At 43.3% G+C, this 22,320-nt stretch overlaps 1 protein-coding gene across 4 annotated transcripts in view; it reads left to right on the plus strand.

The window, feature by feature from the left end:
- Positions 1-22,320, plus strand: part of LOC138250108 (interleukin-5 receptor subunit alpha-like) — a 403,009-nt gene that overhangs the window by 255,045 nt on the left and 125,644 nt on the right. For all 4 annotated transcript variants that reach the window (XR_011194888.1, XM_069204551.1, XM_069204550.1 and 1 more), the window contains exons 5-6: positions 12,154-12,274; positions 12,370-12,551. Coding sequence is in view for 3 of the 4 variants with exons in the window: in XM_069204551.1 (XP_069060652.1) it covers positions 12,154-12,274; positions 12,370-12,551 (303 nt within the window). In the remaining variant the exon portion in view is untranslated. The remainder of the gene's footprint in view (positions 1-12,153; positions 12,275-12,369; positions 12,552-22,320) is intronic.

Consider the following 22,320-nt stretch of genomic DNA (forward strand, 5'->3'; position numbering starts at 1 on the left):
CTGTGGGTAACGTACTTTCTCTCCTTCCTCCTTCCACTATCATCTTGAGTACTCCCTTCAACACTTCATCATGTGTCCTCGCTTGTTCCCACTCCTCTTTACTCACAGCCCCCAAGGTCCAGTGTACTACATCACAAACACTTGCAACTGCCCCTTAACTCTCATACTTTAACACGCCTTCTTCGTCAACCGACTTCCAATCCAAAGGTAAACGTGATAGGCAGTCTGCCTGCACATTCTTCCACCCAGGTACATATTCTAGAACATAAATGTATTCCTGTAATCTAGCTGCTGACCGAGCCAGTCTTGCCGAACCCTTGCCAGCCCCACCAGGAGACAAAATCTTCATCAAAGGTTTGTGGTCCGAACGTAGTCACTCGCGTTCCCCATATGTAAACTCTGAAGTACTCCATACCCCAAGCTGCAGCCAAAGCTTCCCTCTCTATAACGGAATAATTGCGCTCAGAATTTGTTAAGGAACGCGAAGCAAATGCAACGGTCTTTTCACCTGTTGGATGTATCTGCGCAAACACTGCTCCTATACCGTATGCACTCGCATCCACAGTAATTACTGATCTCTTCCCTGTATCAAAAGGGGTCAGTATGCCAGCAGCACACATCCTCCTTTATGGCCTCAAAACACCCTTGTTGCGTGTTAGACCACAAAAATCTTACACCCTTCCTCAATAACATTTTCAGTACCTCCGTCTTAGAAGCAAAATTCTTCACAAATTTTGAATAATACTCTATCATTCCTAAAAAAGACCTCAATTGATCTTTGTCTTGAGGCGGTGGAGCCAAGCTAATAGCATCTAATAAGTTACTCTTTGGCTTGATACCATCACCCGAGAGGGTATGCCCAAGATATTCTATCTCCCTGACCAAGAACACACATTTCTCTTTCCTCAATGTCAACCCAGCATTAGAAATTCTGTCAAGGACCTGTTTTAAGGTGAAATTATGATTCTCGACTGTGTCTCCAAAGATTAAAATATCATCCTGAAAGTAAATGACACATTCTAAATCACGGAGTACCTCACTCATTACTCTCTGAAACACACTGGCCACCGAACATAACCCAAAAGGCATTCGGGTAAATTGGAACATGCCTTCCATGGTTATGAAAGATGTAAGAGGTTTAGAATCATTGTGCAATTTGACTTGATGATAAGCATGTTTCAGATCTAATTTCGTGAAGAATTTACCACCCGTCAGTAGAGTCAAAAGTTCATTTATGTTGGGAAGTGGAAAATTATCTGCAACTACACATTGGTTCAAGCTCCTCAAGTCGACGCAAAATCTCAACTTGTTATCAGCTTTGCGAGTAATTACAACCGGAGAAATCCACTCTGAAGTCTCCACTGGCTCAATTACCCCATTTTTCAACATTTCTCGCAATAATTTGTTGACTTCCTCCCTAACCACAATAGGTACCCTTCTAACCTTATGCTGGATTGGCATCGCCTCTTGTTTCAATTTAATTTTGTGCACATACCCTTTGAGTTCACCCATTTCCTCACTAAACACATTCTCCGCACCCCTGATAATGTCTTCCAACATCACTTCCTGTACTACCATAACGGGATTCTGCGCACGTGGATTTATGACAATAGTAAGTCATATTGATGAGCCCAACCGAGAATCGGTGGACCTGATTCTGCCACATATACTTTTCCCTCAACCACCCTTTCACCAAAGATGATGTCAGTTACCATATAGCCTACAATATCGATTTCTTCACCCTGATACCCACCAGGGTTGATGTCTTTTGGCAATAACTTGACAACAGGCCAATTAGACATGAACAATTTCTTTGGTATGATGGTGTATAAAGACCCAGAGTCAACCATTAAATTAATTTTCACTCCCTTTATCAGAAATTCAGTAGGTCTTTGTCTCCTATTGTCTTGATGCCCAACAATCAATACTCTGTCCGCACGCATACTCAAAGCCTCATCTGGTTCTTCTGATAACACTGCTACCTTCGTCTTTGCAATCCCTCGACACATCCTTGCAAAATGTCCTTTTTGCCCACACTCCCTACAATCCTTTCCTTTCGCAAAACAGTTTCTCACCCCGGTACTGTGACTATAGCTGCCACAGTTGTTGCATCCCTTACCAATTACTCTCACATTCAGACCACCTTTACTGCTTTTACACGCACTTGCCCCACCTTTGCTACCCATAGCTTCACTGTCTGTATGCTGACCAATAACTGACACTCCAATTTTCTCTTCCCTCTTATCCATCACTCTCATGCAGTACTCCGATTCTTCAATTGCTTTAGCTATCTCAATGGCATCTTTTAACGTAGGATTTTTCGCAGCCCACAATCTCTCTTGTATCTTACGACTGTTACACTGTACTATAAGTTGGTCATGTATCATCTCTTCAGTCATTGGACCAAACTGGCATTTTAGCGACAATTCTCTTAAACTGGTGACAAAATCATCGATCGACTCCCCTGGACGTTGTGGCTGGGTATAAAATTGATGTTGCCTAATTACTATATTGCGACCCTTTGCACATCTGATTTCTAAGCGCTTACGTGCATCAGCATAAACATCCACATCAGGTTGATCTTCCTGAATTGGTAAGGGAGGTAGGTACTTAAAAATGTGTTGTCCTTCCTTACCCAAAACATTTAATAGAATAGCTTTTTTTCACCCCAGGGAAAAATTACGCCCATCAATTGCCTCTAAATAATTATCAAAAACATCTAACCATTCTTCCCACTCAAGTGACGGCTCACCTGGTTGGGGTAAGAACAGAGGTGGTGGTGCAATGGCTTGTAAATCCATATTGTTATTGTTCAATGACAAATATCATATAAACATATATCTATAGCAAAAATATATATATATTAAAACTTAATGAAATACGCCAACACCAATTGCCCCCCCACTAGTGCACTGTCTCTGCAAAGTACTGTTAGTGCCAAGAAAGCATGAAGTAAGAAAAAAAAACAACAAAAAAAAAACACAAATATCAGAAAAGTTTCAGTAACATGCGTGCACATCGCAGAGGGTCCCCATCATGGCAACAGGTACGGAATTTGTTCAGCGTGATGCCAAAAGAGCAAAGAAAATGATCCTAAAATCTATATAAAGACTGAGTATTAGCTCAGTATATGCTGTCTTAGGTGTCGGTGTGAGTATCAGAACGGCCTTTCCTCTAGTGCTTGCGTACCGGAAGTAGTCCTTAGACAGATGCCGGAAAGGACACTGACTGCTAAACAAAATTGTGTTCCTGCGCACTCTGAACTGCAGGGTTACCAAGATGACGATGCGCTCCTACACACTTTCGCTGGCTGTGTGCGGCACTCAGGTGAGATTTCGCTCCCACGCGCTTCTGCTTGCCGTGTGGCACCAAGGTTGCGTTGCGCTCCCACGCGCTTTTGTTTGCTGTATGGCACCAAGATGACATTGAGCTCCACGTGCTTTCGCTTGCTTTTGTGGCACGAGTGTTCCACCAATGTTTGAGTTAAAGCTGCGCGTGCCCGTATAAGCCGTTGATATGTAACATATGATGACTTGCACCACAGACCTCCACACTGGCCCAGTTAAAAAAAACTGTAAACAAGACACTGACTGCAATAGTTAGCCTTGTGCCTACACGACCTCCTTGGCTCCCAAACACAAAGTCTGACGGAAAGCAGCTGTTGATCCAGAGACAACACAGCACACAATTCTTACAAGATGTCTGTCTGCCATCTAACATCTGAAACGACCGCAGCTGATCGGCGAAGTCTCTGGATAACATCAGATTAAGATTCCGATGCTCCTTACACAGTGCTTTTCCTTCCTTCGAGATAGAGATCACACCACTCCTTCACTGAAAAGCTGGCTCAACCTCGTCGCCAAATTTATGTTGTGAAGGACGGCACTGGCACAGAGATGATTTCGTAGATAGTTTATTTTTTTCAGTTCCAGTAACAGATGTGACCTTCACCTCAGCCAGCTCCCAGTAACCGTCTGAGGCGGAATGTCATGGTTCCCATGGCAATCTACAAAGATTCTACTCGTAACAACACACATTATAACAGGGTGCATGACAGCCAAGTTTTTGTAAACATTTGAATAATGCTTTTTATCTCTGAAATGACTTTTTGGGGGTTTGATGGCATTTGAGTCCTGACATATATCAACCACTGACACAATGGGCCACAGTTACCAGCCCAGGTTTTATCCTGCAACACCAGAACAACATGTCTGTTGAGTTCATGTGGCACAGTGTGTCTAGCCATGGGCACAAGGCTAGTAAATGCATGAGTCATGCGTCACCTCACAGGGAGCATCACAGTGGTCATATGGGAATGGACTACTTTATTTAACCACATTTTCCTGCTTTCTATGTAAGCTGCTATATACAGCACACATAGGCAAAGGACAACACCAATGGTGATTGTATATGGGCAGGAAGGTGTCCCTTCATGCACAAGTACACTTGTCTCCGGCAACTATGTCCCTTGCAACATGACAAAAGGGTGCCTACATTGGTACTCATCATCAATTTGTGGTTTAGCACAAGGGACAAGTATAGGAATGTGCCACATGTCATATTTACAGCACATTGCTGCACTTGTCAGGGATGTTGTTTGGCACAGCAACATACACTTGCAGCCATACCCTCTGTCCATACTTAGTAAAGGAGGCCCCATGGGCACCATAAATCTACCTTCAAATGCGATGCAGGAATCACTCACATAGATTGTGTACTTACCAACTGTTCCACCAATCTCTAGCCTGAGGTAATCCAGGAAGTCATGTTCCCGAGAAATAATGTCTGCCTACCGATGCTTGAGTTGGTGGGTTGTTCGCTCCACCTCAAAGATCCACTGCATGTGGAAGCGGACCTTCCCCCACCGCAGCTTCCGTGCCTCTGTCCTGTAGCTAAGTATAACCGACTGCCCATGGCCCCAACATTTGGCAGATGGTGGGTGACCAGTCATATGAAGCCCCCAATTCCTCCGCACTCATGCCACGGTCCCTTTCTTTCCCCAACATGTACCACCACAGAAGCAAAACTGATGAAAAAAAAACCCACCCCCAACTACACTTCGAACAAATCTACCCCAAGGACAAACACCCAAAAATACACAGTAACTTACAACACAATATACAGATACAAACAGCAAACCAGGCATCAGGGACACAACAGGGTCAGCAGACAGCACAGAAGACTCAATGAACAGCACTCCTCACTCCACCAACAGCACCACACAACCTCTCCTAAACACAGACACAAAGACTATGAGTGTAAGAGAAAGTGAAAGTAACTTCACAGTTCCTGGTTTGCAACATGGCTGATCCATTGCATCACTTCCTGTGCTGATGTGGTACATTTTGAGACAATGCTTTGTTTTTTTGATGCTACACGCCATTGTGTGGATTTTTTCAGACGCTTGACGAAACACCATGAGGAAGTTCCGACATGTCCATTTTTCAATTTTTGGCATACAAGATGGCTGAAAAGACACCCATTGGCACAAAGCTTCAATTTTCTGATGCAATGGATGACATATGTGTATCTATGTATGGTGTCATCTGGGATTCAATTTTATAGTCATATGGATTGCTGTGTTACCTGTGAATATTTGTGTTTTACATTCTCCTCTCTTTCCATGTGTCCAATGTATATTTTGTAAGTGTACATGGGTGAAAGTACATGCATTACAGGGATCAGACCGTGCATGGGGCTCATTTCCTATGCTTTTTGTGACACTACACCTTTGAAGTGTTGTCCCATGTGCCAATTATATTTTGGTACCTAAATCCATAGCTTAGGTTACCCCCAGTGATGCCATGGGCTTGCCCTGGAATATGGGCCGTACACCCACCTCTAGGACAGCGCAGACATCTGCCAATACAAGGTGAGTCTCACAGTGCAAACAGCAGGCTGTCGGGCAATGGGGGGATAGGGAGTTTACAGTCTCCAGTGCAAGCAAGTGTCGTGATAGCAAGTACACACAGGTGAAGGGATACGTGAATGGTGTTATTTGATCATGTTCCCCTATCCAGGGGCCTGTCTTCAGCGGACACATTGCCAGTTTGCCTCCGGAGATTGACTCTGCATCTGGCATCACATTTTACATACAGCAGGCAGTCAAAATTTCCCAGCCCTATTATCTACTAGGGACTTATAGGTAGTTTGATTCACCCTTGCCCTATTATCTACTAGGGACTCATAGGTAGTTTGATTCCCCCTTGCCCTAGTATCTACTAGGGACTTACAGGAGTCCGTTGTTAGCAGTTATACTTGTACTAATTCAGCATATGCCTTTTATTCAGTGTAGTGGTTCTAGGCATGGTTAGCAGACACAGGGCAGAGGCAGGGACAGTCACCAACACTTTAAGTCAGTCACAATTGGTTGTACATGCAAACAGGATGAATTTCTCACACTATGACAGGACAGGTAATTTCACTACACACTGGTTGTGATGATATGTGTTATCTTACATAGTAACAGGTTTTCTGGTAATCACACTCTTCTGATAATGTGTGAGTCATACAGGCATGAACCACAAACTTGACTAGCATATGGTACATCTGCAATGTTGCTCCTATTGATGTTACGTCTTGGGCTTGCTCCCCATCTTCACCATACTCATCGTACCATTCTTCATGCTCCTCATTGTCATTGGCCCATGGGAGATTATGCCCTGCACATGTGTTCTGCAATTTTCAGCACACAAGCCTTGGTTTAGTTGCTCTTGGGGGCGAATAGGCTAATTTGCCACCAAACCTATCAAGACTCACAAAGTAATACTTGTGTACTCTGGAAATCCTCTCCACAATGTAGCAGGTCCTGTTTGGGACATGGATATGACTCTGCTGACCTTACGTATGGGTGTGCTTGTGCAGAGTACTCACCCACAGCTGCAGTCTATATTCTTTGTCAGCTGCACAGTGAGTAGGGGTAGATTGAAAGAATGGTCATTACAGCTAATAGTCCCACATACATTTACAAGTCATTAGGTGTCCTGATGAACTCAGCTATATAGGCAACAGTGTGTGACGTGCTATGCCATTAACTGGCATCCAGACCAAATAATCACTGATTTGTCGGACACTGTGCTACACATACAGGTGTAGTGTCCTCTGTGATACGCTTACTACTTGTAATACATGTAAGTGCAAAAGATGTGGATGTTGTGAGTTGTCACCAGTATCATGAATCTTTCACCCATCGACTTGACACATATCTCACACTGATCCACTGTTGCAAGTTGTGTCTACTATTTACATACCTTGGCATACAGTTTGACCGCAAGTGATTCCTACCACTCCATTTTCCACTTTGTACCAACAATTCATTGTTGGATATGAGTGTTTTCAGTTCAACATATATCTTCAACAGGCAATTGCATAGATTACACACCACACTTTTCAAAGATCAGTGCATTGTGTCTGGTACTTTGAGGATAACAACAGTGTTCACACTTGATTGACAACTGTTGGGGCCTACTTATGGTTTCCTGGATGTGGGTGTGTTATTTTTTTTAAGTGGGACTGTGACAAGCACTCCAAGACATATGTAGGTTGGCTCATTTATTTACTTGTTTGGCAGTCATGCCTTTAGTCACATGTGCTTAACTAAAGAAGTTCGGCCTGATGTGTGCACGTCTCCGTACACTTGCAGCAATGCTATAGAGGCCAGGTTGATGTGATTGCTCATCCTTCTCATCTTCCCTTGGTGCCTCCTGTTCTTCATCCCAGGGGACATTTGTTCTGACACAAATATTGTGCAGTATTGCATAGGCCAATATTATCTTGCAGACCAAGGGGTTGTAAGCCTTTTCTGCCTCGGTTTGTGGGTTTCCAAATGGTGTTATGACCCACTGTTAGATGCCATATGCTTTGTCAGCTGAGATGTAAAGAAAAGAAACAATGTCATTGTTTTGGATTACTGTATTTGCGTATATCCTGCCCATGTGTGTTATGAATACTGGGTTTACCATGGGCACATTTCCTATGCTTATCATGCACGTCTCCCAGTTATGGTCCCATGATATGTCCATCATGCCAGTGTACTGCAGTTTCCCGGGGCCTGTTCACTCACTGTATGGTATGTCAAGAGCAGTACACAGACAGATACATAATACAATTCAACTTATTGACTCTCATATTTCTGCTGCAGATTTAGATGGTGGTTGATTCGCTTCACTTAAGTCCACTCAATGTTTTGTGTTCACAATACATGTGTGGTGTGACAGTATGTGGATGTGAATTTTTTTTGTAGGTCCAGCCAAGGTTGTTGGTGACATGCCAGACATGGCTGACACAGACATATGTATGAGTCCATGCTCATCGCCAGATGTTGGTGTTGCCACACATTACATTTGTCCATACCTTTCTTTGTCCTGAATTGTCCATGACAGTTGACATGATGCCATCCACAAAGTATGCACTCGCACATCCCAAATGAGTGACATGATGTGACAACTGCCATTTCCCAATCCATGGTTGCATGTCACGCTGAGGGAACATCGTGTACATGTATGATACCATTGTGCCCAATTTGTGCACATGACACATGTATCCTGCCAAGTTGTTGGTGGTCATCTGCAGGCCAGCTACACAACTTCCTACACTGTGCTACATCTCTAAGAAGGGGAACTGGTACACAATACTTGGCCCCCCTACAGATTTGTGGGCCATACAACTAGACATGCACACAAGTTGGCTAGCAAGTACATGTTCACACTTGCATTAGGGGGTATAGGTGTTTTTCTTTGCTTTCAGGATAGAATTTATGTGAGAGTTCCTTTTAGCAAAGGCTGCTGCCTTAGAAGCATGGTAAGTTTTGTCTGTGTGTATCATTACACTTCACACATGTGAGATGGGAGTTGTTTTACAAACCATTATACATTTGTACAGTTACATATCACCTGCCCCTGGGCCATGGTTTGTCATCTAGCACCTAGAGCCTCATTTATGGGGCACATGGCGCAGGACAGCACAGCAAGTGCCTTGCCTTGTTGCCATGCTCCACCGATAAAGGGCAGAAATGCACCGTCTCTACAAGATATGGTGCCTTTCTGTCCTCTCCCCCTGCGGTGGCATTCAAATTTTTGCCTAGTGCCAATGTTGGCAGCCTTGCACCATGGTGCTTGGGTGCCTGCATTGTGAGGATGATTGTTTTTGTGTGGGAAGGGACAACACCTTCCTGCCCAAAAACAATCATAAGAGGTGTTTCCCTCTTTCTATGTGTGCAGTAGACTGCAGCATACATAGTAAGAGGATTATATAGGGAGGAATAAAGATATGTCCCTGTTGCATCACTCTTATGTTACCCCTGAGGTGGCGTAAGATTCTGCTGCATTCCCAGCCTTGTTAGTAGGGGAATGCATCAGATACCTTCAGTTACCATGGGTGTGCATGGGTACATCCCAAGCAACACCCATGGAACACCCCTTCCACATAGTGTTATGCGTGAAAGGTGTCCATATTTACAAGGCCATGAAAAGCCACGCATGGCCTTGTAAATATTGACTGGCACACTGTGCTACTGAAGTGTGAGTAAAATGTTGCTCCAGTGGTGCATTGTGCCAGTAGGGCCTTGTACCTGAGGCCACTAGTCTCTGATGCGTGAGCCATGACACAGCCTATGTGCGTTGCATGTGCCCACCCCCCAGTGTACATGGTGCACCTCTCTTGCACACAGAGATGTTGTGCAGACTTCCTGGCTGCCATGTATGGTTGTGTGCCTTTACATCATGCAACGTGTGCAAAAGTGTGTCGAGATGCCTTCACTTGTATGTCAGGGTGTTGTGCATTACATATGTATATTGGAGCATGGTGCATATATGTGTCAGAGGCCTCATCCTGCAGTTCCTCTCTGTGCAGGCAGACACTTATCTGTGTATTGTGTCCCCGTATCTATTTGTTATTGTGTCAGTTAGGTACTTTCTGTTTGCTTACTTACAAGTAGGCCATTTCCATATTGTCTATCCTGGAATCTATGGTTCATGATGGACTGCCAGAAGATGCAGGCATCATGTACACCCCGTCTGGGTTTTTGGCCTCCACATTCAGGATTAACCCATGAAGGTTAACGATGGCCTGTACATTTATTGTGTGGGTGTGTTTCTGGTTCCTGTATAAGTGCTCAGTTGCAGCAGGAGGAACGTGTTGTACATGTTTGCAATCCATGGGACCCAGCACTTGTGGATATGTGGCAATGGTGTAGAAACCGTGTTTTATTTCCTGCTGAAGTTGCTGGGTGTTAGGGAAGAGGATGTGGTGAGGTGTGAGGCAGATGATGGCATCCAGGACAGTGAGGAGGAATGCTGACAGGGTTGGCTGTGATACTTCTCCTAGTGCTGCAGTGGTCTGGAAGGAGCCTGATAAAAGCATATATAGCACGGCCAGGTGCTTCGTCAGTGGTGGTATGTTAGTCACCCTGTCAACCGTAGCCTGCAGTCTGGGCACAATGTGGTGGAGAAGTTGGATGATGGACTTCCTGAGCAGCCAGCAAAAGTTGAGGCAGCCAGGGATGTCCGCTGGCATAGATGTGTTCCTTTCTCCTTTGCTGTCTCTGTGGTGCGGGTAGTGGTAATTGTGGTGGCGTTGGTGGATGTGGTAGTGACGGTGGGGGTTGCAGTGGTCTTCTTGGTGCCCCTAGCTGTATTAGGAGTAAATCCATGTTGTCCTCCAGGTTGCCAGAGTGTTTTGTGTGTGTTCTCCTTATGTCCTCTACCATAAAGTCATTTTATTGCCTGGTCTGACCAGGTGCTAAAATGTTGATGCTAATCAGGCTTAGCACAACTATTCCTAAGTGAGCGCCACTTTTTGAAAAGCTTGTAGATGCGGCTACATCGATGCAGCATAATTTTAAGGGGGAATACCTACTGTGCATATCATTGTCGGTATTTGATGCAGCCAGATGTGACACTGGGATGGAAAAAGTGACGCTAGAGGCCTCTAGTGTCACTTTGTAAATATGGAGTTGATTTAGCACCACTGCAGCGTCAGAAAAAAGTATGCTGCGTAGAGCAAACGCCATCTAAATAAGCTCCTAAGTGACAAGTCAAGATATAGATTTCTGTGAAGCCTTGTTCATTATTTAAAACAGTCACTGGAAGTGTAATTCAAAATTATACAGAAAAACATTTATATATTTAGGCAGGCTGAATTATCACTTTGAAATGTGTAGCAAATGGTTGAGAAATAAACGTAAATATACGAGCATATATAATTAAAAAAGGGGACACCTAGAAAATATATGATGACTATTAGAGGATAGTATGAAGTCCCAAATATGAGAGAGAGAGGTATTAGGAAAATCAAGTGATACCGAGTCAGTAATGCCAGGGGTATTTATAGAAGAAAGTAAGGCAATAGTGTAAAATGCAATGGATTAATCAAGGAGTGTGAAAGCAATAGAAAGGTAATAATATTACACCAGCTTAAGATTGATTTTACATGAGTGTCATAGGGCAGTAAACAGATTACAGTATTTGTGTTGCAGTGTCAGCTGGACCGAAGAACTATTAAACTTGCTACATACCTTTAAAATAGTTTTATCTTTCACATATACTGTTTTTATCTGATGTTAAAAGGGTAAATGTTATGCAAAAATTGTTGAATAAGTTGGAATGCGATTCTATGACTAGAATACAAATTAAGTGTTTCTTGCCCTGCCAAAACCAAGTATAGGTCCCCTATTCTGTGGCCTGGACTGGTTCAGTCCATTTGTTAATCGGAGATTAATTGTCAATATTTTCATTTTGGTAAATTGGTTTTCACGCCATTTTCTGTCAAAGATAAATTGTTATTTTTTAATCTATTAACTCATAACTATAAGGCACCCAGTAAAGCCTGTTGCAATGTATATGTAGGTGTACAACCAACTAATACACAGCAAACATTTGCTTAGAGTTAGATCATCTTCTATTGAGCACTGAGGCATGGCAATACCAAAACACTGAAAAGTATGCCTATTTATTGTTTGTTTACTGTGATTTAATAAAGTGTTACTCTGGCACCAAATCTACATGAGGACCTATATAAGCTAAAAATATAACAATAACAAGCACTCAAACGGCATACAATATACATATAGATTTCGCATATAAATGGTGCATAGCAACAAGTTCATTCACGCTTACGGCTGTATAGATATTTGATATGACAAATTATTCGTTATAGGCATGAATGGAACAGCTGCAGAAAATATCTCTTGTGTGACTTACAGCAAGTCTTCCATGAGCTGTACATGGGCTGCTGGTATCGAAGCACCGGACGACACTCAATATATCCTTTCACTGATGTGAGTAAATGTTTCACTGCTGCAAATGAAAGTGATTTGAGTGCTAAACCCAACTAATCTATTAATGACTCTTTGGAAATCTTGGACAATTCCAGGCAGCATGAACAAGTGGAAAAATGTCAAGACTACAATAAAGATTCCCTTGGAAGAGAGGTTGGTTGCAGTATGCATGGTCTGAAAATAAGTCTGATGGAAGAGGTGTACATTTTAATAGAAGGACTAAGCAATAAATCGAAGATAATTTTTTTCGATCAATGGTTTCAGCCCCCTAAAGCGGGTAAGAAAGTTTGTTCTATCTCACTTATTCTAACTGCATCATGTTCTTATACACTTGTTCAGCAAATGACAAAAAGGGAAGTTATTTTGTAAACCTACATGAGTTGTATCTTATACAAAATGTATTTAGAATTTTAGAAATGGCAGTTTTTTCACCAAGCAGTCCGGAGTGACATCAGATAAGAAAGAGCATATTGTGTATGTGAATGGATGAATCAATGTACAGTGTGTTTGATGAGATTCCACAACTACCTGAATATACATACAGATACAGGACTTGTTCGTAACCCTCTGGGATTTGGGCTTCCTACAATACTGAATTCAGTAAAATCAGACACTCTGTAGGTGAGGCAGCTTTTTCCCTCTGCAGAGTACTCCGTCTCTGACACCTTTATTCAAGAACAGTCTCTACAGACCAACTAAGACCATACCTGTCTCAAATTTCACTGCAAATATCAACCCATAGTTGTGTGAAATGTATTTACTGTCAGTCATTCAAACATTATGAATTATGACTCTGACAACACTATGGCCCTCATTACGAGCCTGGCGGTCTGTGACCGCCAGGCTCGCGGTTGGCGGGAGCACCGCCGACAGCCCGGCGGTGCCCCGCAGGGCATTCTGACCGCGGCGCTTTGGCCGCGGTCAGTGCAGGAAAACCGGCGGTCTCCCGCCGGTTTTCTGCTGCCCGTTGGAATCCTCCAACGCGGCGCAGCTTGCTGCGCCGCCTTGGGGATTCTGACACCCCCTACCGCCATCCTGTTCCTGGCGGTTCGCCCGCCAGGAACAGGATGGCGGTAGGGGGTGTCGCGGGGCCCCTGGGGGCCCCTGCAGTGCCCATGCCAATGGCATGGGCACTGCAGGGGCCCCCGTAAGAGGGCCCGCTTGTATTTCACTGTCTGCATAGCAGACAGTGAAATACGCGACGGGTGCAGTAGCACCCGTCGCACCTTCCCACTCCGCCGGCTCGATTCCGAGCCGGCGTCCTCGTGGGAAGGTTGTTTCCCGCTGGGCTGGCGGGCGGCCTTAAGGTGGCCGCCCGCCCGCCCAGCGGGAAACTCAGAATGCCGGCCGCGGTCTTCAGACCGCGGTGCGGTATTCCTGCGGCGCAACTTTGGCGGGCGGCCTCCGCCGCCCGTCAAAGTTGTAATGAGGGCCTATATCTTCTCCTCCTACCACATTCTAGATTCCTTTACCTACCACCACAGTTCTCAAACCTAGAAGCTCCAGGAAAATCCCAGAACAGTTTGCCTTGATATTCTCCTGAATCTTACTTAAATAAAAAAGCCTAATTATATGCTAATAATCAGACAATACCTTCTCTTGTTTGTGGACTACTAAACCTCATATCAGTTGTCTCTATTCAAATGCCCTCTATGTCCTGATTTTGTAATGACTTTAAAAAAAAAAAAAAACAGTTTTTAGCTGTCTGTTATTAAAAGATCTATTGTATGCAATATCAATACTTAGTAAACTTTGGCTCACCCTATTGATTATCCTTGTTTGGCTTTCTTGCCAATCTTATTTGCTTCTTATTTGATGGGTTTCCTTGCTCTTCTTGTGTATGTCCATCTCCTGCAGCATAGCTTCTTCCCGTGCTTTTGTGTTGGTGATTTGTATCCTTCCTCAACTGACATTTAGAGAACACAGCTTGTTTTCTTTACCTCTCAGTAGTCAATGGGAGTGCATGTGTTTTCTCCCTAATGTGCTGCTTCCCCCTCATATTCCCCGTTTCTGTGCTCTCCATGATGTTCCCAGATCATCTTTTGTGTCCCCCTTTCCACTAGCCATTTTTGCTTCTTCTATTTTTTTCCAATTCCCCCAGCTCTTTGATAGCCCCATCTCCTCTCTGACACCATTGTCCTGCTCCGCACAGTTTAGCATTGTTTAGTTGCTCGACCATCTACCTCCAACTCCTCTGTTGCTACAGTCCTCTTCCTGTTCTGTTTTTTATAAGTCTAAGTGCTACTTTTGGCAGGGTCTTGCAGCTGCATATTTCTACCGCACCACTCACAATGAACTTACATACACCTTTGATTTTATCTTAATATACCACTGCAAGATGCATGCCTACACATTGGGATGGTAAATTAAACAAAAGTGAAAATGGCGTCCGCATCTTGACATATACACATACATGCACATTTACATGTAGTCATGAGCCCAATACTATTCAGCATCAGCTAAGTCAAAAGGTAGGCTAACACCTTTCAAAGGACTTATTGCCTTTGCCGACATTTTCTAACATATGGAATGGTATGGTATGAGCTGGTATGGTATAGTATGGCGTTTACTACCCCTGATGTACTGACTCCCTTTGCTCACTGGTAACATACTGCTCAGTGGGAGTCCAGTCATAGTTCTTGAGTCATGCATAAGGCTAATAGTCATATTGTACTTGCACCAAGCCATGCACGTTGCATTATGTATTTCTAGTAAATTTATTGTGCAATTCTCTATAAATTGAGGGTAAAGTTGTGTGTTTTAAGTTATATGAGATGCCTCACACCATTAGGAACTTTGATTTTGCATGGTTTTCGATTGCATTGTACTGGCATTTATACTGCATGTTTTACTCCATACGAGGTGCCAAAGTGCCTTGTTGAAGGCTAGCATGCTTCTCTGTGGGATACTTACAACATTAGAGACATTTGTTACTCAAATTGAGTTAAAAATTACCATGCAGTTTATCACACAGTAGCATACAGTTTGTACGTAGTTTGCCATGCACTTGGTGATGTAAAATACATTTAAACTTGTTACGTCAATGTTACATACACTCTTACAGTCTGTCATACCATATATCCTTAAGAGGTTATGCAATCTGTCTTGTATGCAGTCATTTACAAAACTGTATAATTGTACATGCTGTCCTGTATTGGTCATGCAGGCAGTGTGGCAAGCATATATCTACATTGTGGCAACGTTGGTGCAATCACCCCAGAAATGACAAAATACCAGAATTGATGGTAATGCTATACCACTTGCAAGCACAATATAGAGTCAACCCAAGAGCGACACAGCTCTAGCCCCTGGTGACAATACGAAGCAGTGCCAATCCATCACAAGAGACCATGAGTTTGAGTTGAGTGAGCCAGATACACTTAGGTAGATGATCTGTGGTGTAACCCAAGAAGTATTGTAACCCAAGAAGTAATGAGGTGACATCTAGTGGAGTCCGTAGAAGAAATGTTAGGTTACGTGTAGAGAGAGTGATGAAGAGAAGGAAATAATCTATTTAAAAGGTGACGTAAATGCAGACCAAGAAGTTGTAGAGGGCAGGAAGATGTAGAGAAGACAATGTAATCATATGGCCTGGTGATGCAGGTGATCTAGTAAAGCCTGCACTATGCACTTCTATAGTTTGCATGTTTAATGTAATTTGTCTGCTTGACACCAAAGCAACATCAGGGCCCATAGCACCTTCATGTGTTCAATAAGGATGTATGACCCTCCTATTCCCCCCCTCCTGTTTCCTCCAGACCTTGGTGCAGGTTTCGGGCTTGTGTCTTTAGGCCTGTCTTCAAGTCGCAATTGTCGTCTTCCATGGTCCTAACTGGACTCTCCCTGAAGTGTAAGAGTGGTAAGGCGGTGGTAGAGTCCTCGGAAAGGTCCCACAGAGCTTTAAAAAAGAACCTAAGAGACTGGGTTATTTTTTGTTGTTGCTTACCGTATGCTGGGGTTACTTTTGTCCTCCCTCGTGCTACAACCTGATTCTTTTGACTCGGGAGGGCTTTTCTTTTTTTAGGGATTCCCCCTATCCGATTGCTCTAGTCACCTTGCCCCCAAACCTTGTCAAGAGATCCTCTTGCCCTGACAGAAGCCCTCAATATGTACTTTTCCGACCTCCCCATTTTTATATTCTCAGATCCAGCCCACCCTGGCCACCCGAGTCCTCCGTTACCATTTGTCTAGCCTCCGGAACCTTCTTTTCACCTTTCTGGGGTGCCATCTCCAAGTTGACAATCGAGTGTTCATGAGGAGATGCTTCTGTCTCCTCGTTGGTGCTGCCTCTGCCACTGCTGCCCCCACTCGACCCCCTCAGCGAGACCCTGGAAGTGAGCCTGCACACTTTCTTCACTTCCAGGGCAGCCCAACTCCAGCATGCTCCCCTGTCGCGTGCTCTTCCTTCCAACATTGACTCACAGCATCCTCCTGCAGCGCAGCTTCCCCAGAGCCCGCTGCTGCTCATATGGGTGGGGAGAAGGCGGAAAAAGAAAAGGCAATCCAGCCTCCTTGTGTCCCCTCCCTGCCACTCCCCTTGCGGTCCCCGGTCCTTCAAAGCCGCTCCTCTTTATGCGAGAAGGTAAGCAAAATCTACGCTCGCCTGAGCCACGCCACGACCAACCTCTAACTTGCCTCCATGATCTCCTCCCCAGCCCTTTAACCAGGTCAAGTGTAACAGAGACACAGGAGTTGCCAGCTTCCAACCAGGAGCTTCCAGAGGGAGGAGAAAACAGAGATTTGAACTACCAGAAGTCTGTGGAACCTTTAGGTATGCAAAGGGGAGGCAACAATTCTCGAGCCCCACAACTATTACAGTCCCTGGCAGAGGAGGTTAGGAAGGGCTTCTTTGTATCTCAGACTAATCAGAAAGAGATACAGGAAGTGTGTGAAGGTCTAGCAGATAAGGTAGACATGCTGACACAAAGAACGTGGGCCCTGGAAGTCTTGTTGAAGAATTAAAAGAATCTACCTCTAGGGACAGAAAGGAAGTGAACAAATTGAAGGCAAAATACAAAGATAACTTGGACAGGCTCTAATTCCTGGAGAATAATGCAAGGAGAAACAATATCAGACTGCTGAACGTTCCGAAAGGGAAAGAAGGAGAGAACATCAAGAAACTAGTAGTTGAGTCACTTATCCAGAGCTGTGCCTGGGAGGGCCCAGAGGATGTGCTGGTTAAAGATATTCAGGGAGTGCACCGAGACCCAAACCGGGAGTCTGTAAACAAGAATAAGCCCAGAAGGAGCCTAGTGAATTTTCTCACACACTACATCAAAGACGAGATATTGACTAAGGTGTTAAAGCAGGGTATGCTTAGTAGGAAAGACTGTACCTCTGATATAAGGTTGGATATCTCCCACACTACCTTAAATAAACAATGGGAGTTGGGGAAGAGGTTGGATGAGTTTAAGAAACTAGATGGCACAGCACAGCTGAAATTCCCAGCTACTTTAAAAGTCATGATTAATAACAAAATGTATAACATAAGGGATTGGGAGGAGGCTGATAACTTACTAGGGACATTAAGAAACAAGTTGTAAGCGTCCACACAGAATAGAAGCGTGGTGTAGGCTTCCCGGTCCATAGGAAATAATATGTAACTAAGATTTTCTTAAATATTTTTTTTGTTCCACTTCTTTTTTTTCTTTTTGTGTTTAGAAAGCCTGATAACGCCTAAGGGCTATTAAAACCAAGGTGGAGCAGGGTAGAGTTCTCCGGGGGTGGGGGGCTTTTGGGTAACAGGGGTGAAGGGGAGCACTGGGTAGGGAGTATAAGGGGAAAAAATGAAAAAACAAATGGTGTGCCTCGGAATACTTGGTGATCCTCAGGAATCCGTAGCAGTATTTGATGTAGGAATTAATATGTTAGAATTTCACTGGACGTTAGGGAAACAAAAATTATAGATAATTTAAGACGGTTTCAGGTTTTATCCTGGAAAGTGAACGGTCTTCGAGTAAGGCCTAGGAGAGATAATATCCTTCAATATCTAAGGGATGCCTCAGCTCAGATAGTGCTACAGGAGACGCACCTTACAAGCAAAGAATCCTCTGACATTTTCAAATCTCAAAGATGGGTGAAGGAGATGGTATGCACAGACCACTCTAGCCATTCGAGGGGGGCCTTGATTTTGATTAAGAATCAGCTAAACGCCTCCATAGTGAATTATAAATCAGACAAGAAAGGTAGTTGGGTTATAGCAAACATAAAAATTAACTAGAGGGTTTACATGCTGGCAGGATACTATGCTCTTAATGTCGACGATATAGAACCACTGCAAGAATTATGTCGAGTATTATTGTACACTCCACATCCAATAATAATTTCAGGGGATTTTAATGTAGTACTAGATAACTCGCAGGATAAATCAAGTAAGAGTAGAGCTCAAAGCTGCCCTAAATCACAGATATACATTAGATCTATAATGAAACACTTTGCAGTTTTGGATATTTGGCGAGAGAAGCATGGCCAGGTCCGAGGTTACACATTCCATAATAACATCAATCAAGAATAGATTACTCCTTATTAGATAGATCACCTAAAGCTGAAGTAATAGATATTCGGCACACAGCAGCCCACTTTCTGACCGCGCAGCAGTTCTTTTGGTGTTGAAATGTAATTCTAGTAACCAAACAAGGAGGTTGACCTTAGACCTTTCACTTCTGAAAGATCAAGAAGTGATAAAAGTCCTAAGGGCAAAGGCCAGTGAGTTTTTTTAGATTAACATCAATTTTGCGGCTCCTCATGTGGTTCGGGATTCCTTTAAAGCCTTAAAAGGAGTGTTCTGATTAACCTTTTGGCACAAAAGAACAGGGAGTATAACAGGACACTCCAGGAATCTGAACAGGCCATCTTTTTCTTACATGGGAAGTTAGAATCACAGGCGCAGGAAGTGGAGAGGGAAGCTCTGTTGGAAGAGATCACAGCGCAAAAGGCTATTTTAGCTGGCGCTGTAGAAGCAAGGGTTAAGGCTAGATGGGAGGTAAGCTAACTAGAACACTTTGATTATAGTGAAAGCGCAGGAAAACTCCTAGCATGGAAAATAAAGACAGACTTGATTAGAAATGAGGTGAGGGAAATCAGATGTAACATCACAGGGAAAAAACTGGAGATGGTCACAGAGGTACAGCAAGCCTTTGCAGACTTTTTTGAGTCTTTATATACTGAAGATCAAGCAACAACAGAACTTCAAAGATTAGAATGGTTGAATGGGCTGCCGGTTACAAAACTCACAGATTAGGAGAGGAAGAGCTAGAGCCAAAAATAACCTCGGAGGAGGTGTTGCAGGCTTTCAGTAAGGGCAAAATAGGAAAGGTGGCAGGACCAGATGGGCTGCCAAACAAATTATATCAATGCGTGAAGGAAGTTATTAAACCTATTTTAACACAATTATTTGATGACATTTTTAGAGGAGATACCCCCCTTCCAAAATCATGGGATGAAGCCGTGATTACCCTGATATTAAAAACCAGGTAAAGATCCCACTGTGTATGAATCATACAGACCAATCTCTCTGCTAAATAACGATTATAAATGATTCTCAAATATTCTGGTAAAAAAGTTTGGGTAGTGTGGCTGGGAAACTGATTGAGGAAGACCAGAAGGGCCTTCTAAAGGGGAGACACATGCATGATTTATCTCATGAACTAATTGGATCTATAGATCTGGCAATTGCCAATAAGACCCTTCTTGCTATAATCACCTTAGACGCTACCAAGGCCTTTGATAGGGGCAATTGGGCGTATTTAAATTTTATCTTGACCAACTACAACTTTGGTGAAAATTTTCACAGGGTTCTTAAGGACATTAACAAAACCCTCATGGCTAGAATATTGCTAAACGGAAATTTAACTACGGCTTTTAGGATCTCTAGGGGGACCAGACAGGGTTGGCCACTTTCCCCATTGCTATTTAATTTATATATTGGGCAGCTTGCAGAGAAATCAGGAGGGGCCTATCTATTAAACCCTTCCAATATGCTGGTTGGGAAAAGAAAATATCATTATATGCAGATGATATAATGATCTATACAAGTAAGCTGAGTTCCACCTTGGAAAGTCTAGAGCATTTGACTTTGGAGTTTGGGAAGATATCGGGATCTGCAGTCAATATATCTAAAACTGAAATCATGACTTGGAATATTGAGGAGGTGCATAGCTTAATTAAAAACAAACTAAAATATCTAGGCATTAGCATTCATAATAGCATGGAAGAGATTGCTGAAGTACATTTTAGTAGCGTTATGAAAGAGGTCAACAGGTCCCTTTTAAGTTGGGCTCATCTCCCATTATCCATGTACGGAAGAACCAATTTAATTAAAATGTTCCTCCTACCGAAGTTCACCTTTCTTTTCAACATGATACCCCTGTACTTTAAGAAGACTTGGATACAAAAGTTGCAAGGAAAAATAGATTATTTTATCTGGGCGTCCAAAGGAGTTAGGATTGCTCGGAAGAAGTTGAGAAAGAAATATGATAAGTGGGGAATAGCGCTTCCGGATATTCCGCTGTATGTCTTGGTCTTCCAGTTAAAGAATACGAAGGACTTACTATCTGGGGTTGGTGGGAACCGATTAAGGGACACTATGCTGAAGGATGTGGTAGGAGGCGGACTAAAACTAATGTACAAATTTGGGCATCTCGGATTCTACAAAAAAATGAGATAAAAAGTCTTGCAGGCAGCTGCTCAGCTATGGGCCCTGATATGGAAAACAACAAATTTAACATACGATAGCAAGTATGTCCCCGTGTGGGATTCCCCAGGAACACCTGAATGTCTCCAAGATAGCTTAGCACTCCCTCTGAGGGATGCAGGCATTACAGAATGGGGGCAGCTGTTGCGAGATGGGAAAATTCCCTCTTGGGAGGAACTTGCGGCTAAAACCCAGGGAGCTTTATAAAAATTTAAATATTATGAATTGCAGAGCTGGGCCCGATCTTTGCGGGAGGAGGAAACAGACACAAATAAGTTGGAGGAGAAGTTGGTTAAAGCTCCCATCCGGAAAAAGGAAGTGGCAGTTTTCTATAGCTCATTTGTGGACGCCTTGGACCAGGATAAGAACCCCACCGTCTCTACATGGGGAAAGTGTTCCCAAATGAAGACATCTCTCAATTATGGCTAGCATCTTGGCGCTTACTATACCAAGTGGCAAAACCAGCGTACTTAAGAAGGAATCACCTCTTCACTCTTCATAGGGCATACTATACTCCCAAAAAATTAGCAAAACTAAGAGAAGTGGAAAGCCCGTATTGTAGAAAATGTGGCCTCAGTAAGGCCGATGATCTACATATGTTTTTTCTCTGCCCCATATCTAGGTTTTTTGGACAGAGGTCAGCAGTGTGGCAAAGGGGATTTTTTACTTGGAGATAGTCATTGGTCCTGAACTGGTCTTTTTTGGATGGACACCTAAAGTAAGCGGCCTAAACAGGTATAAATTAAAATTGCTGTTTTATCTGATGTTACTGGGTAGAAGGGAAGTATGTAGGCAATGGACATCTTTTAAGGCCCCTACTAAGAACGATTGGATGAAAGCAGTAACTTATACATGCAAGATAGACTCTAGCTGCACTAATGCAAAAAAGTCCAGAATGATGTGGACTCCTTGGTTAAGGTGGTTGGAGAGAAAGGCAGTACTTGGCTCTGATATGGCTATTGTGAGGCAAGGTGTCCAATGATTAGGACCATATGGGATCAAGACATGATATTAGTCTTGTCCCCCCTGGGCTGCTCACATTGAGAACTTCAGTCTTCCTAGGGCCATCTCACACACCAACAGGGGAAGATCCTGGGTGATCAGTATGGAAGTATATAAGGCAAATGAGGACACCAAAAAACAAACAAAAAAAAAGAATTAAAAAATAAGGATGTATGACGGAGCCACGCATTACCAGCCGTGCATTTACAATGACACCATTACCACGCATATGCATTTACTACGCATGCCTTTACAATGAAAATGTAAGCATTTTGCATATAAGTAAAAAGTATTTTTATGTATGTATGTGTGTGTGTGTGTGTATATATATATATATATATATATATATACA

Source organism: Pleurodeles waltl, chromosome 8 (assembly GCF_031143425.1).
Source record: "Pleurodeles waltl isolate 20211129_DDA chromosome 8, aPleWal1.hap1.20221129, whole genome shotgun sequence".
Taxonomy (NCBI): Eukaryota; Metazoa; Chordata; class Amphibia; order Caudata; family Salamandridae; genus Pleurodeles; species Pleurodeles waltl.